At 48.0% G+C, this 16045-nt stretch overlaps 4 protein-coding genes and 1 non-coding gene across 5 annotated transcripts; 3 read left to right on the plus strand and 2 right to left on the minus strand.

Moving 5' to 3' along the window:
* Positions 1 to 325: 325 nt before the first annotated feature.
* F5Y00DRAFT_272657 (uncharacterized protein) lies at positions 326 to 1039 on the plus strand (the record flags this gene model as incomplete). The annotated part of the gene is made up of 1 exon (XM_048013026.1): positions 326 to 1039. One exon carries the CDS (start codon positions 326 to 328, stop codon positions 1037 to 1039), a length of 714 nt encoding a protein of 237 aa, XP_047861783.1.
* A 524-nt stretch (positions 1040 to 1563) lies between these two features.
* Positions 1564 to 1662, plus strand: F5Y00DRAFT_t133. The gene has a single exon. It is a non-coding gene; the product is annotated as a tRNA-Leu (tRNA).
* A 103-nt stretch (positions 1663 to 1765) lies between these two features.
* On the minus strand, positions 1766 to 3170 carry F5Y00DRAFT_245432 (pyridoxamine 5'-phosphate oxidase-domain-containing protein). Its single transcript, XM_048008967.1, has one exon. It carries the CDS (start codon positions 2823 to 2825, stop codon positions 2022 to 2024), a length of 804 nt encoding a protein of 267 aa, XP_047861784.1. The 5' UTR covers positions 2826 to 3170; the 3' UTR covers positions 1766 to 2021.
* Positions 3171 to 3374: 204 nt separating this feature from the next.
* Positions 3375 to 4732, plus strand: F5Y00DRAFT_245433 (ribosomal protein S30). Its single transcript, XM_048008968.1, has 4 exons — positions 3375 to 3595; positions 3670 to 3695; positions 3993 to 4097; positions 4162 to 4732. The coding sequence occupies exons 1-4, from the start codon at positions 3562 to 3564 to the stop codon at positions 4183 to 4185; spliced, it is 189 nt and encodes a 62-aa protein (XP_047861785.1). The 5' UTR covers positions 3375 to 3561; the 3' UTR covers positions 4186 to 4732.
* Positions 4733 to 6601: 1869 nt separating this feature from the next.
* On the minus strand, positions 6602 to 9671 carry F5Y00DRAFT_265191 (uncharacterized protein; the record flags this gene model as incomplete). Its single annotated transcript, XM_048011766.1, has 3 exons — positions 6602 to 8656; positions 8800 to 9169; positions 9229 to 9671. 3 exons carry the CDS (start codon positions 9669 to 9671, stop codon positions 6602 to 6604), a joined length of 2868 nt encoding a protein of 955 aa, XP_047861786.1.
* Between the last annotated feature and the right edge of the window lie 6374 nt (positions 9672 to 16045).

Genomic DNA, 16045 nt, shown 5'->3' on the forward strand with positions numbered 1-16045 from the left:
AATTAAATTGTTCGTTCAACTTCTATACAAAGATGGCCCGACTTTACAATAACGTGGTTCGTTCCTTTCGGCATTGTTCACCGGTGAACAATGATGCTGAAATATAGGCTTTCATCAGGAGGATAGTTGTTTAACTATAATTACCTAGGTAAAAAGACATTGTTTGGTTAGAGTCAAGCATAAATATCTAGGTACCAAATAGAATATCCCTCTCCCCTTTCCTCTATGAATCAGCTCAAACCTGGAGTTTACTTATTCAAATTCAAATCTAATTCATAACGATACCACCATCTACGAACGTAAGCGCTGTTAACAGTATTCCATCATGGAGAGTCCTAACGTAAGTATGTCATTATCCGACTTGAACGTAGCTCTCCCCAGGATCTGCGAGGAATGCGAGGCATTCATAACAGATGATGTTCTTCCTAATATTGTGCTCTATTATTTTAGCCCCGCGGGCTTCTTCGAAGAGAGATACAGGGATGTCGATATCCAATGTACGCCGTGTATGTTGGGCGGCCTCTGCGGCGTCCGCGACGTCCTTGCGGCGGTTTACGATGCGCCCGCAGAGATGTTTACCGCGGAGATGTTCACCAAGCTAGTCGACGACCTCTTTGTTTACAGCGCATTCAATTACCCCGAGACGTGGCATAGCCTCCCGCCTATCGTCTGGAAATGGAGACAGCGCATCCATATCGAGGCTTTATTTACCAAGATCGAGCTGGTTCTAGGTAAGGAATGGGCTATTAAGTTCTTTCGGTACGCGGCGGACGTTGCGTTCCTTTCTGCGGACAGCGTTCTACTTAGCCTCTTTCACGCACCGTCAGGGGGTAGTAATGTTGAGGCTTTGAGGCAAACCATCAGGGACGTCCGCAAATCTATGATTGACGCCATTCAAGGCCCAGAGGGTTTAAAGTCAATTTATAGCTACATAGAAGGGCTGTTTGTGTCAAACGGGTACGGGCGTAACTTATTCGAAGCTGAGGTAACCGGGGGAAGTCCTCCTAGGGACGACAATATTGGTAATGGTACGGCTTAGGGGGCGACTAAAGCCTTGCCAGACAAGAAACGGCCGATAATCTCTAGGTAGACATGGCCATCGCTTTTGCTAGAAGTTTAATTACGCTTCTTCATGAGTACTGTTAATGCCGTGTTTGAGCTGCCTTGATGCATACATCATAGGTAGCAGACTGAAGCTTTAATATCTCGTTCCACCTTAAAGACTCTCTTTATTATCCTAGAGACACATAGACATAGTTAGGTACCTAGCATAATAACATTTTCAAAAAGCTCTTCGCAAAATTCAATCTCGTGTTTTCTAACCCCGGGCCAAGCATGCTTGCTCATACAGTATTTACACTTGACTCTCACCTTTGTAAATTCAGCTCTGGTTTGATGGCATACTCCCTTATTTTTTATTTTTTAGCCACTCAAGCAGTAACCCTAATAACGTGAACCTACATGGGGACAGTAATCCTGTACATTAGATTCCACAAAAGAATGGAGGACATTCCCGCAATCCTCCGTTTATTCATTAGGCCCCAATACGAACCTGCTCGCCAAGGCAAGATGGCCGAGTTGGTTATGGCGTGAGGTTAAGGTCACCTTAATTCCTACATCCTCATGGAGCAATCCGCGTGGGTTCAAGTCCCACTCTTGTCAAAACTTTTTGTGGTTTTCGGATCTTTGTACTAGCGATGGCGCACTGCCTAGTATATGCCCACTTCCGCCATACGGAATACCTAGGGCATTCGGTAAATATTGGACTTATAATTTTATTCTACCTTTTTTCCCCATGGAAACCCGGCGCCTAACTGGTAGTTTAAATGTGAATGAATGCACTCTTACCACGATACTAAAGACTCAACCACGAAACTAACTGATGTCAGAGTTGTCTAGTATCATTATTATTTGCTATTCTCTTCACTCAAGTACCTGGGATGCATCCGACTGCTATTATGGTACCATTTAGATCCTAACTTGTATCCCAAACTGATCGTTTACTTATGGACAGTCAGCGCTCATAGGTCTGAAGTGCTCCATTCGTCCCAGCCCTTCTTCTCGCCAGGTAGTCTCACATCTTCCCACTCCTTCCTAGTAACATTCTTCCACTCGTCAACAGGGATCCAGCCGATATAGGCTCTGTCGCCAAAGCCACCAATCCAATATACTTGTGTAACGACAAGCCTCACGAACTCGGACTCGTGGATCTTATTTCCAGGGAGCCAGTACTTGCTGTCGGGATGCGTCTCTACGAAGCACGATGACAATGCCTTAAATGCCTTGGTATCGGCCGAATCGATCTTCTCGATATAGCCCAGCAGGCTGTAACGCGGGAGGTTGACTGCGCTGTACGGCACTCTGTCCTTGGTCTTGGTGTCGGCGTCGCGTCCAAACAGCCAGTCGAAGAAGGTGGATCTGATGCGCTTGTCTGGTGGATATGGGGGAGTCCATTCCTGGGCCAGGCTGATGTTGGAACCGCCGTCCACGTTCCTGAAGGTAGTCCCGATCTTAATAGCCAGGATGGTAGGGTTGCCCTCCTCCTCGCAATCCGCTACGTACTCCATCAGTCCGAGAGGCACGCCGCCGAGACCATCTGGCTGGCGTCCGCGGGACGAATCTGGGAAGACGGTGGCGAGAGTGCCAAGTGGAGTAAGAGCTAGGATGCGCCGACCGAGCACGGCAGACTCGTATGAAGTCGGAATGCGATAATTTGATTCCGAGGCGGGAGGGTTGCTGAGGATGTACTGCGGCTCCGAGGTAGATTCCGCTACGCAGGAGTGCGCAGCTAGAGAGACGAAGGGCAAGCTACGTAAGAACCTCATTGCGAAAGTGTGTAAGTGTCTAAGTGCGTAGGGGTCGTATCGTACAGCTAGATTTCGGTAAGGAAGGGTAGGGTAGGGTGTTAGAGTATTGTACAAGGAAAGAGGAAGTTCAAGTTTAGTTTAAATAGCTTTCAGATTACAAGAGATCAAAGTTAGAGCTGAAACCACATTTCCATGCTGTCTGTTCGATGGCGTTTAGCGGTCTGCTAGAGCTCATCAAATGAAACGAAGACGAAGACGAGGCCGGTCACCGGTCACCGGTCTGAAGTCAAACGAACCCATGTGAATGTGAAATGATGCATCAGGTGGGTCACTTTACTTTACCTTTACATATGTACATAGTACCTAGTAGGTCTGGGTCTGGGGCTTTGCCTTAATGAGTTAGTCATTTGAACTCACCCCGCTGGAATCTAATCCGTACGTACCGATAAATACCCGCGAAATCTTGCCTCATCCGGGTTACACTGTCCGGGTTATGCAATAAACTTTAACGCGGGGCTTTCGGAGATGCAGCTAAGACATAGTCACATGACCAGGGTTTACTTAACCCTTTATGGAAATTTTGACGAAGCCAGACTCTCTTCGGTGTGACTCTTTCCACCCGCAAACCCTCACAACATCATTCTGAGTGCCAAGACTTGCGAATTCATCAGCAAAACCCGCCCACATCGACCCATTTCTTCCACTCTTACCAACTTCATCGACTTCCAAACAGTTTACAACACAATCTTTCAAGATGGGAAAAGTTCACGGATCTCTCGCCCGTGCCGGTACGTCATTCCGATTGAAATACTAATACATATTTATAATTCGAGATGGAAATATACTGACAATTATCCTACAGGTAAGGTCAAGTCTCAGACCCCTAAGGTTAGTTCATCCAGTAATCCGAAAATTCCATCCTCGCGACCAAGAAGCGCGCGTACGATTTGAGCAATTTGTGTCGCCAACCGTAAAACGATCATTCGAATATCTAGCGACTCGCAGCGAAACAATCCGCAATTCGCCACTCGCTTTGTCGAAAATATCGCCTAAACCGAACCTTCCGAAGAGGGGACTATATCGTCCGCCATATTAATACGCGCGCTTCTTTCATCAAATACGCACTTGCTCTAGACATGGTCATCGCGGATAAAATGGGATACAAAACTAACGACATCAAAACAGGTCGAGAAGCAAGAGAAGCCAAAGACCCCTAAGGGCCGCGCCAAGAAGAGACTCACATACACCCGCCGTTTTGTCAACGTTACCCTGACTGGTGGCAAGCGAAAGGTGGGCATCTTTTTCCACTTTCCACACCAGATATGTCCCAGATTCTATATTAACACTTCAGCAGATGAACCCCAACCCTGGCTCATAAGCGCGACGCAGCGCCTACCCTCTTGAGGGCAGCCAGTGTCGTACTCGGGAGGATTCGGAAGGCGATGGACGAGCAGACATTCGACAGGGTCTGGCTCTGAGCGTCCACCTCTTTTACGTATGGCAGGCAAGCACACTCTGCTCTATTATGATCGGCAGTGAATGGATGAAACGGAGGTTACGGATGCATACGGATTTGCATCTTTCATTAGGGAGTCATACGGCATCATCGTTCTGGCTTGGTCTTGGTCATTACCCACAGGCCTCTCGTCTGTACTTACGCAGGTATCGCCTGGAAAAGGCAGAAATACAGGGGACAGTAATTTTCTCTGCAAAGCTCGTTATTGGTAAAAGTGAGCGTGATTGTCTGTCTATATATACTGCTGGGATATGTTAGCGTGCGTGAAACATGCCGGCTGTATTTATTATCTTTCTCTAGACTTGCTATTACTGGCTACTACCTGAATACGCCATTACGACTACATGGAGATGTTATACTTTAGAAATGAGCTAAGGTAATAAGCAACATCTGGATATCTGTGCTCCGACTAGACCTAGGTCAAGACAAATCAAACTGCCTTACTACTTGGCAGGATTCCGACTATACTGGAATATTAGCAAGTGACCTTGTAGATCCCCTCAGCATCACATGCAAACAGCTTAAACAGACAGCAAACTGCACATCAACTACACTAGCCTACCAGCTACAAACCAAGCCCAGAATAGACATACTTCCTCCACTCCTAGAAACGAGTTCTAGCTTATCATCGGCTTTAGCCTCTACCTAAGCGCCAGGTATGAAGTAAACAAAGAAAACTAGAGGGGTAGTTACTAGTTAGAGAGTTTGAGTTCGTTAACCAATCCCCAATCCCCAAGAACAAAGGCCAAAGCAAACCATAACACCCAGTACCCATCCCATCCCTTACTTCCCCAAACTCCCTATATCCAACCTAATCTAACCTGCCTAGGTAGGTAGAGGTAACCTGCTGCCTGACAAGCAAGCCGGGCTGGGAAGAACAGGGGCACGTCTTTACTTACCCTGGGTAGGTAGTTAAGGAATAGTTCCTAATCCCAATTCATTCTGCCTTTATATGCCTAAGGAGGTATTTTAGCTTAGGTAGCAAAGGGAGGGATGTACCTACGACATCTGACATACATCGGGCAGTAACACTTTAGGTACATATACAAATATCTAGCAATGGGCACGGAGTGGCTAGGGTCTGAGCAAAAATAGAAATTCTAGTTTGGACTTGTTTGTAAATGGCTTTAGTCTTATTATATTCTTCCTCTATCCTAGCATCTACCTGGACAAGCGAGTAGACATTCGTAAGCAGCATGGTGTCCGCCAAGGGTTGATCATCTGCTTCGTGGGAATTAGGGTGGTATAGTCTGTGTAGCCCGGGTGCCCTTGTCTTATAGCGTCGTCATTAAACCACCAAGTAGCGCAACTGACTCCTGACCTGTCCCTGTACGCCGTCTATCTGTCTGCTAGTCTGCTAGTCTGCTCAACCGTCCATACGCGTAGCTTAATAAAGCTATGCCTGGTGGCTATGATCCTCCCCTATGCTTCCTAGGTCCATAGGTGACCTGCGTGCCTGTCTAGAAACAACAATGGTATCAATCCCATATCTACAGACCCCTTATCCGAGTCCTAGCCACCAAGGCAAAGAAAATACAGCGCAAAATTCGTGGCACATCCGACCGAACCACTATCCTCGCAAAGTAAAGGGTTGTCCCAAATGGCTGTCGTACTAATAAATTGCCGCGGCATGTCCCGTAACCAAGTTTCGTTTGGAATCTCGTGGTATTGCGGGTGAGATCGTGTTATATAGGTACCCAAGGTATTAAAGGTAGTAGACGGGTGCCAAGAAGAACCAAGTGCAAATTCTTCGCAGTGTATAAAGTTAAGTAATCCAAACTGAGGTAGAATTGCTATCGAATTCGTGAAATAGCATTGCGATATGAATTGCTCCCAGCACGTAGTCTCTGAACTATGTGAATAGAAACCCCAATCTCAATGTTTAGGTGTAAATTCTGTGAGCGACCAAGAACCCGGTACCGCAGCAGTCAGCCAGTCAGCCATATACAGAACTGGTGAAAGTGTCGGGTGCATGGTATATAAAAAGAGTAATGGCCTCCCCGTCATAAAAATTAGAGAAACCAACGCCGCCGTATATGTGATGTCGTGAAAATTCGTCATCCATGCCGTAGCGAGTTCAGCCGAGCCATTGTTCACAATAAAATAGTCCGGTCATTCGCTTCTTAGGTCGGATACGATTAGTCGAAACCAGAAAACCTCCATGCAGGATCCAAGCGAAACCGCTTGAGTAAATGCGTAAATCGGAAATCTCAGAACCGTATCGTAAATAGTACCCAGTACAGATGTACATACCAGAATCCTTCGGAGGAAAAAAAGATTAGAGACTCATGGTCAACCACTCCCATTCCTGAGGGCCGTTTCCAGACCCGGAGTTCATTACACCAGTAGAACCCCCGGACATTCCGGTCATGCTGTGTCCCATCATAGGTCTTTGAGACATGCCAAAACCGTTGGCAAGGCCCAGGTTTCCTGGATTGGACATGCTGGTGAATCCGCTCGAAGAACTAATGGAACGAGCTGCTTCATTCGAGCCAGTCGAATTCTCAGGGCTATCGACATCCATGCCGTTAGATGACTCGTTTGGCCCAGTGCTTTTACTACTACGGCGTTGACGCTTGGAAGAACCGCTGGCGCCGATATTTCGCGGGAGTGAGGCGGCACCCGGTCCTGGTGCATTCTTTGGTGGAGCTGCTGCAATTGGCACGACGCCTTTACCGCCCACCGCACCAGTAGCAGAACCCGCATAACTAGTTGGCGTACTTCCTGCCGTGTTACCACCGGAACCGCCAGCGCCGCTTGCAGGACTTTCGCCCTCGTTGACGCTGCCGGCTCTGTTGGTCACCGATGGTGGCGTAGTCACCTGCGTTGCGCTGTTCGTGGCAGACATAGCCAAAGTCGAATTCTTTCGCGAGGCGGGTCCAGAGGCGGTCCCCGCCGCGTTGCCAGTATTCTTCTTAGATCTCGTGCTCGTTCCGCCAACGGGAAGGCTCGCACCGGATCCGCGGTTACGTTTCTTAATAACGTCGGTCTTTAGACTTAGAGGCCTTACGACACCGTGGAGCTTCAAAAATAGACCGCAAGCGTTGCACAGAGGCTGGCCTTCTGGGTTTCGACGCCACAGCGGCGTAGTTTGTGTAAAACAATTAGTACAGGTAGTAGGTGTATTTCCATCTCCCTGCCCTCCCGCGGCAGCTTGCAGGTTGCTCGTGGAGCCGTGTTTAGAACCAGGCGGGGAAGTAGGTCGACTAGGTGCTACGGAAGAGAAGCCCGAGACATTACCTGACACGTCTGCTGGCGGAGAATTCGGGTTCGACTGAGCCAATTTGTCAAACGGATTCCCACGGCCACCCATGTTGGCGTTTGGCGTCGAAGCTGTACGAGGGATCTTCTGACGCCTGTCGCTGGCCGATCGAAACGACTGGGACCGCGGTAGGCTGCCTTGGCCGTCCCAATCACCCGATTCTAAATAATCTGTTGTCGTGCCTCCGATAGTGACTTGCTTTCGAGGCGGTCCACCAGGATAACGAGCTGCTTGCGTGCTGAACTGCCCAGGCAAAGAAGCATCCCATCCCATAGAATTTTGATTGCCCATGTCCATCCCCGATTCGTGTTCAGGTGAAAATTTGATACCCATGTTACGATCAGCGAACGCACCGCCCTCCTCATCTTCGTTATCCGAATCAGCACCGAAGTTAAACATATTCTCATGTGCCATGCCAACACCTGGGGAACGAACTGGGGGGTCTGGCTGGAAGACTTGGCTTGGATCGACATGACCGAAATTAAGGGTTTGCGTAAACGAGGCAGAAGAATCTGCTCCGGTAGTGGTTGGTGGAAACATAGAGTTGCCGTTATGTTGATGCATAAATTGCTGGTTCATTTGACCCCTCATAGACCCGGCCGGTCCTGGACGGAAGTTTGGTGCTCGTTGATGGCGCATATCCATCGAGCCGAAAAATAAGTTCTCATTTTCTACCATTGGATGCGGTGTAGAAACAGCCGACTGATACGCGGAACCCGGCGGGGAATAGTAGTCTGCGCCATTGACTGAGTTGGATGCAACACCATGAGGGTTATAGAAGTTTGAAAAGGGGCCATGAGGAACCATTGGCGATGACGATGGCGAGAAGGAAAATCCCGGCTGGAAAGGTCCTGCTGAAGTAATGATAGGGTCGTTCTCCATGGGGAAGGTGTCGAGAGGAAAGGGAACCCCTGGATGGTGAGGTACGTGGGTGTTGCCGTTTGTATGAGAATTGTCTAAGGAGTATTCGTGGAGATCAGAATCGGCGTCCATCTCGTTAGAGACATAGTTATTGCTGTTAAGGGCAGAGACGTGAGGGGAAAAGTTAGCAGGACGCTTCAAGTTTCGAGTCTATCACATTATCATTAGCTCTCTACATATATATCTGCCGTACGAGAATAGGAATTTCGCAGTAAATCAAGGTGAGAAGTAAAGGGATTAGGTATTATGTTTTGTTTTAGCACAGCAAATGAAGGCGCCTCAGCTTTACTCACTCGTCTCTCGTCAATGCTGGTTTTTCGATGGTGCCGAGTGACGTAGGCAAACTCATCCTGGCTTCTCTGATGAGCAGGGACAGGAACCGACTGGGGGACAAAATGCTGCTGCGAGGGTGTTTTGCGAGATTTGATAGGGATAGCAGCGGCCGTGGTGTGAGCCGTCTTCTCCTCTTGTTTGCACGCATCCGGCGAAGGCGTTGCCGTGAATCCGGCCGGAGTCGAGACGCTCTCGGAAAATATAAAGTCGTCAAGATTCATGGGATCCGTATGTACGTTTTGATCCGACGTCTTTCGAAGTTGTGCGATGCCACTGGGAGCATTGGCAATGTTCGTCGCAGTGTTGCCGGTCTCGTAAGAAGCGGTGCGACTATAGAGACGGTTAGAGTCGCAATGCGCCTACACAACACTATACAACAACCAACATACCGAGCAAGTTCCTGCTGTATTTTCTGTAGACTCAAGTGCATCATGCGCCACGTTAAATTTTCCATGCGCTCCTGGTTGGGCAAGCTCTGCTTCGTGTTGCGAAAGAACTTCCAAACTTGCGTTGCGAGCGGATCGTCTCGCTGCAGCTGCTCTAAGCTCTCGTTGTTTCCGGATATACCATTCTGAAGACTCGGGGAAATCGAGGATTGTAGAAAATCGAATGCTGCCGGGCGGGTATCTGGTTTTGTAAAATCTAAGTTAAGCTCATGTATGCGCAAGTCACCAGGACTGCTCTCGTCGGTATTCCTCTTACTCGTCTGGGCCGATTCGGGGGCCGATTCAAAGGGCCTTCGCGGGAAGCGAAAGTCATGCTCTGTCGTGGTGGGATTCATGGTTGTCGAGGGATTCGAGGTCGCTATAGGCGACACTGTGCTGGCGGCCATGTCGAAGAGGGGCGAAAAGGGAAAAAAAAGAAAAATTCAGGTCAAGGACTCTATTTCTTTTTCTTTTTTGTACGGGGTCGTTGGAAAAGTGATTTCGTACGTATTACGGATCACTTTCCAAGTTTCCCCACGTTTCCAAGGATTGGGCTGTCAGCCCAAGTTCCTCTACAAGCCGAACACTATGTATATCCTAAAGGTTGTGCCCCCGGGTCCTAGCGCCTATGAGGATAGTAGCGAACAGCTTGTAAATCTACACGAGATAAAATGGAAACGGTAGAAGCCCAGCGCTAAACTTTTGTAAGTTGAGCGCGCAATTAATCGTTGTTCTTCTCCCTTCCTGACTAGCTCGGTCGACCTCTCTCGCGCTTGTAAGATCGGAGAAGCGTGATGTATTGTATGTCACCTCCCGGTAGAAGGTTGTAGAGGGCGGAGGAGTGGTAGTAAGAGCGACAGCTACTACAGCAGAGTAAAGCAACGACAACAATAGCAACTCGGGCAGTTCACTGTCGCATTGCCCTTTACAATTCCACAGAGCGGGTTGGGTGGATTGGATGGTCACTCATCAGGCAGTTTGGTTCGGCTTTGCCTAGGTGACATGGGTGTGGGTGCACCCTCAGACTTTGTAATGGAGGTGGATGCAAGTGCAAATGCAGATGCTGGTAGATGCTGGTAATTCCTTGAACGAAGGGGGGACCACACTTGGACAGGCAGGACAGGTAAGGCCTGGGTTTTTCTCTCGCAGCAGCAGCAGCAGCAGCAGCAGCAGCAGCAGCAGAGTGCAGCAGAGCTACTGGGCTAGACTAGGCTTGGAATGATTCCGGTGCTAGCATCCATGGGACCCGGCGATCCACGGTTCCAGCGACCCCAGTGGGCAACGGGTGCTTCTGCGGCTTTGTTGTGCTAGGAAGGCTTGGGAGGGCTTGGGATTGATGATTCTTGATGGCTGATCCTGGACCAATCCCACAAGGACAATTGGAGCTTGAGGGATTCCTTCGACTGCCTCCGCACATAAGACCCCAAAAGCTCTTATGCAGCCGAAGCGAGTTTGGACGAGGGGTGGATCTGCACCGAAATTACGGATTAAAAAGAAGAAGAGACCTCGACCAGTGGGGGGGATATTTGAAGGTGGTTACTGTTTCGAGTCTTTGCGTTCGAAAACTCTCTCCTGTGATGTATTATTTACGATGGTTATGATATGTTATAATTATTCATGTCTATATTCCGGATCAGGCGTGGGGTCTTGGGGTCTTGGGGAGGGAGTTGTAGAATCGTAGAAAGTCTGCATTTAGACGATTTGAGAGACATTGTCGAGTTACATGCTGCATAGGTTATGTACCTAGGTACATAGAAAAGCTTGCCCAGGTGCCCGTTATGCGACAAGGTTAGGCGATTACATATGTTAGGTACTTATGTACACGCCTCTGTAGGGTACCAATAGGTACGTATATGTGGGCATTTAAAGTGCTGTACGCTACTACTGTGGTACCTAGACATACCCTTACACCTCTATCCAACAGCCCAAATATCAAATGTTAGTAGCCCTACATGTACCCCAAGTACCAAAGCTAGCATTAAGACAGATCAAGTTGGTGCAATTACCCGCACGTAAAAGACTGCCCATTACTTAAACAGGTACCTAACGAGGGTCACTATATTAGATACGTATACGTAAGAATTGTAAATAATGCTAGTTCTATACCGGGGAAACATACAGGTAAAATTGGAAAATAAAAATAAAAAATAAAAATAAAAAGAAGAATTGTGACCGTGACTTGTGCGTCTGTCTGGTCTGTCCATGGAAAGATCCCCAAGCCATGATTTTCCGTATGTATGTACATCCCGGTCGTGCTAGGTACAAGTATGTTACATTTAGCAGCTGCAGTGCAACGCTAAGGTATTCGCCGCGTACCAAATACTTCCGACCTTCGCTTTCCTCCAGCTCGCGACCGCGGCGGCCCCTCTCTTTTTTTCTCTCTTCGTCGTTCATTGTCCAACTGCAGTCTGCAGCGTCCCTCGAGTCATGTTAGCTGTTATTAGCTGTTAGCATTGTACACAACAAGCATTGTATTGTACACACAGTAGCAAAATATCCGGTACGGTTTACCATCAGCATCGAAGCGGACCACCCCATACGATCAATAATCTACATCGGAAGTATGTATCTATCTGCTTTGGTTAAGTGACGAGCGCTGCTAAGCTGCTAAGACGTCAGGTACGTCCACATCCAAGATGAAAATGTAATATGTAAGATCAGTCAGTTTTAGTCGAGCCTTTTGGTGACTTCAATCTGCATGGACGTTGTACTATGTAGCGCTAAAAGATAACTAAGGCAAGGATGGTCCTCGTTCGGATCGTGATATACATATCGTGAGAGTATCGTCCGGTCTAAAGGCCGATTTGTGGAGCGGCGGGAAAGGAACAACGCTGCTCAAGTTGCTAGTTAAACTCGTTAGACTTGGATTTAAAAGCTTCATATGCTTTTCGCTGCCTCGCGGCTCAGATATTCCTTAATACACTATTCGGACCCTACATGTAAGCTAGTATCGACGCTATGCTCACTTGGTAAGGAGTCTTTATGGGTCTCGGGAAAAGCCGGTAACAAGACGAGACTCTGAGCGTTATACTCACAAAGACATGGGATGGAGATGGAGATGGGGATGGGGATGGGGATAGCAACTCTTGTCTCACTCATACATACATACTGTCATGGGCGGCTAACAAGCTTGAGCTCCGAAGCCGCAATTGCAAAGCTCATTTCTAAAAGCGTACTGTCATCCATTGATGGTGTTGGCTTTGTCCATTAATAATTGTAATAATTGTAGGAGGGTAGCTTGGGAAGGTGTCTCATTTTCCAATTCGACGGCAAAGAACTGTGCATGAGGTTGTGTCACCAGCCTCAGGATGACCAAGCAAGCATACAAGCAAGCATACCTAGGTAGATGGCGCGAATTGATTCCCATCAATGTATTTATTTAACCTAGCGGGCTCTTCAGACTACATGGGCAGCTCTAGACGTTCTAACTTAAGCAACCGATGTGCTCCCAGTCCGCTAGGTCCAACACCTTTCCAACGCTCGCCGCGGGATGTATTACAGCAACGTCGTCTTTAGGGAGACAGGTCGTCATCCCGTCGAGAAGCGAAAATTTCACCGAGGTGGGGGTTCCCATCGTTGAGAGTGATAGCTCACACGGTAAAAGATGAAAAAGATCACATGGACAACATCAAGATTCAAGTATTCCTTTGTCTCGTCTCTGCGATACTGGGAAGTGTTCTGGTAAAACGAAACAACAGATTGAACACCAGCCTATACTATAGTCCGATATGTAGTCGGATTCGGAGCCTTAAGAGGGGATTAAGCTTGCCATCTAAAACCAGGCGAGCGAGTTCCGATGTCGAAGGGACCAGGTCAGTCACAGCATCTTGCACCTCGCACCTCGCACCTCGACGGTCTTGCAGATTGTGGGAAAGGGTTCGCAACGGATGAGAGCTGTGCTCTGTACCGGTAAAGTAAAGGGTACGCGGGACGCGCAATGCGGTCCAAGCCAAGGGTCGAACCAAGGACCAAGGGTTATAAGAGAACAAGGGTCAAATAGTCTTACATGGACCAGATGAACGAACCCCCACACTTTTTGTACGAACCCTGACAAGATGTCGCAAGACTGGAAGTTAAGCAAGGGCCCAGCCCACAGGCCACAGGCCATTTCATCCCCACTCAAGCCTCTCTTTGACCAAGTGTGGTAGGAGACAGCAAGCGAAACCGTGGCTAATGGATCATCTAAAGCTGACAAGCTTGCGGTACACCACTACATACACTACAGACCATGAGTTGCTTCAGTATGTAGTGTACTGGAGTTGCTTAATAGCCGTCCGCTACCATACTATGAGGTAGGTAGTTGACTACCTGTGTAGTTGAATCATGAACTCCACCATACATACCAGTAGCATTCATTCTATTTTTGGTCAACAGATCTCGTATGAACCTGCGTCTCTCTTTATGCCATAGCCATATCCGATACCCCATTGGTACCTACTGCCCTCTTTTTTTTTTTTTTTTTTTTTTTCTTAACTTCAATGCTGCCCATTTTCGATAAATAACGGCCTGACCAACACGGCAGAAAAGAAACACTCAGTCAGCCTCGCGGCTTTCCCATACGGTCCTTCCACGTGAGCCTCTTTGGAGGATGGTTCCGGCTCCCCGCCGCTTGAAATAATCATGACGAAACTATCCGTTAACTCGCTAGCATTATTGCCCAGGGCTAAGCCCTTTACACAGTAGTAAAGCCGCTAAGGTCTAACGGTTCACTTTTCGTTCGCGTGGTAGTGGGCCGGGATATCCCTTAGTTGATCGTTAGCTGCATTGGTGAAGGTTCGTTCGTCCGTCCACCTGAAGAAGAGGCTGGTAGGGTAGCCAGTCATCATCTCAGATCGAACTTGGAATCTTCAGCGTTGCAAGACCAAGACGCAGATCGTCGCCTTCTCCTAGGTGAATTAAATTCCTACTGCAATATACACACCTGCATAACAGCTTTTATTGTTCAGGTGTGGAATATGAGTTACCGTGTCACTTTTCCCCTGTCTAGACGCCCAACGGCAAGTCAAGATGCATATTGAGCACCAGAATTCTATCACATGTCAAATCCTTGAAATTACATACATATAGTACTAATACCCTCCTCCACCTACATCCCTGGTGTAAGTAAGATGGGACCATAAATATAGCGCCTATTACAACGACTATCGCATACTATGTATTCTTATTAATATCTTTGATGTCTATTCAATGTCTCTCATTCGACGACTTGGGCTGCGTCTAGAATCATGCATATTCGCTGTAACAGAAGCTTTTTCGAAGTCGGCTTCTCATATATTTCCCCTTTAGTCTGCAACTCTTATAAGGCAGGTCGTATACCAATGTTTCTCTCCCCCCAATACATATACGACCCGTCGCAACTTGCAAATTCGGGATCGCCACATTTGTCGTAGCGTAATATTCACGGAGTTCCTCAAGGAGCAGCTAGGTACACTAGACCAGGCAGGTCCTGCATCTCATAAGTTCATACATAAACTTGCTAGGACCCTGAAAACCCGGCGGAGTGGGTCGACTGTACAAAATAGCCTCAATTGCTAGTAACGGCTTCGTTCCCAGGGGGCCTTATCAGTTATACCAGTATACTACATACTATGTATAACACACCTGATGTAATCAAAATCGATTATACTGGTTCTTTGGTCCAGCCTAGGGCCGGTAGTTGCCGCGAAGGTAAAGTTGAGCCTATCCAGGCCCTCTGCTTCGGTCGCACTACCGAAATAGGTCATCGTGGGCTGTTACATAGAGGTGAGGAGTATGATGACATTATATTAACTAAGCTTGTACTATACCCAGCTGTATGTAAATAAGTCACGCCTAAGAGAGTCTAGTCTTACCGAGCCGTTGGACTCTTAAGCCCAGGGATGATTTACAAATACAATACGATGCAGCCGTAGGAACAATACCTAGTGCAGTTGAGAAAGACCGAGTGCTTACCACCAATCAATACTCTGTATTCCAGCGAGACCTCGTGACAAACTATTGTACCAACAACCGCACTACAGTACTTACCAGAATCCTGTACCGAGCCACTAGGTTAAGAAGTTAGGTTCTAGGACTCGATGATCTCGGTGGTTCTAAATCGACCGCCTTCTGGATTTTGTCCTCCTCCCCCGGATTTAGCATTTCTTACTTGCGGCCCGAGGAGTCGTAAATCCTAGGTTAAAGAAGTGTCCCCGCGGCTGAGCTCAGAAATTCGACAGCCGACTTGAAGATATTTCCAGAGGCAAAAGACGAACAGGAGGCCCGATTTCGATTTTTGAACGGTCTAGAACTGGTTAGGGTTGGCAAACACTCAATGCAAGCAGAGCAGGCATTGAAGTATTTGACCGAGACGGATAGGCGCGCAAAAGACCAAAAACCACGTGAGAGGTAAGGTATACTTTTCCGGGTTTTGGAAATTTTCTTTTCCTTCCTTCTTTCAATTTTTCTTTCCTCGTGTGGCCGGCCTCGGTTTCCCATTCCAGCCGCCGACAGCATCGTAACTAGACCGGGGTCGTCCAATAAACGAAATGACTCGGCGTGGGGGTTTCCCAAGGGAGAGAGACGCGGCAGGGTCGTCAGCTGGTCCACTAGGCGCGGGGAGGAGGGGGGGAGGCAAAGGTGATCTCGAGAGTTCAAGTTACGGCGTGGAATCAAGATGGGGTTAAGGGAGAAAAAAGCGCCCGGTTGATCGTGAGGTCATCTGGCTACCTTTTCCTTGAGTGATCTCCCGTGTAGGAATGATGTCGTGCTACCCATCATCTCCTGCTTCTCGTCAGACAAGCATGCAGTGGCTTCGAGCGGG

This window comes from Daldinia vernicosa (assembly GCF_022497035.1).
Source record: "Daldinia vernicosa strain CBS 139.73 unplaced genomic scaffold F5Y00scaffold_51, whole genome shotgun sequence".
Lineage (NCBI taxonomy): Eukaryota > Fungi > Ascomycota > Sordariomycetes > Xylariales > Hypoxylaceae > Daldinia > Daldinia vernicosa.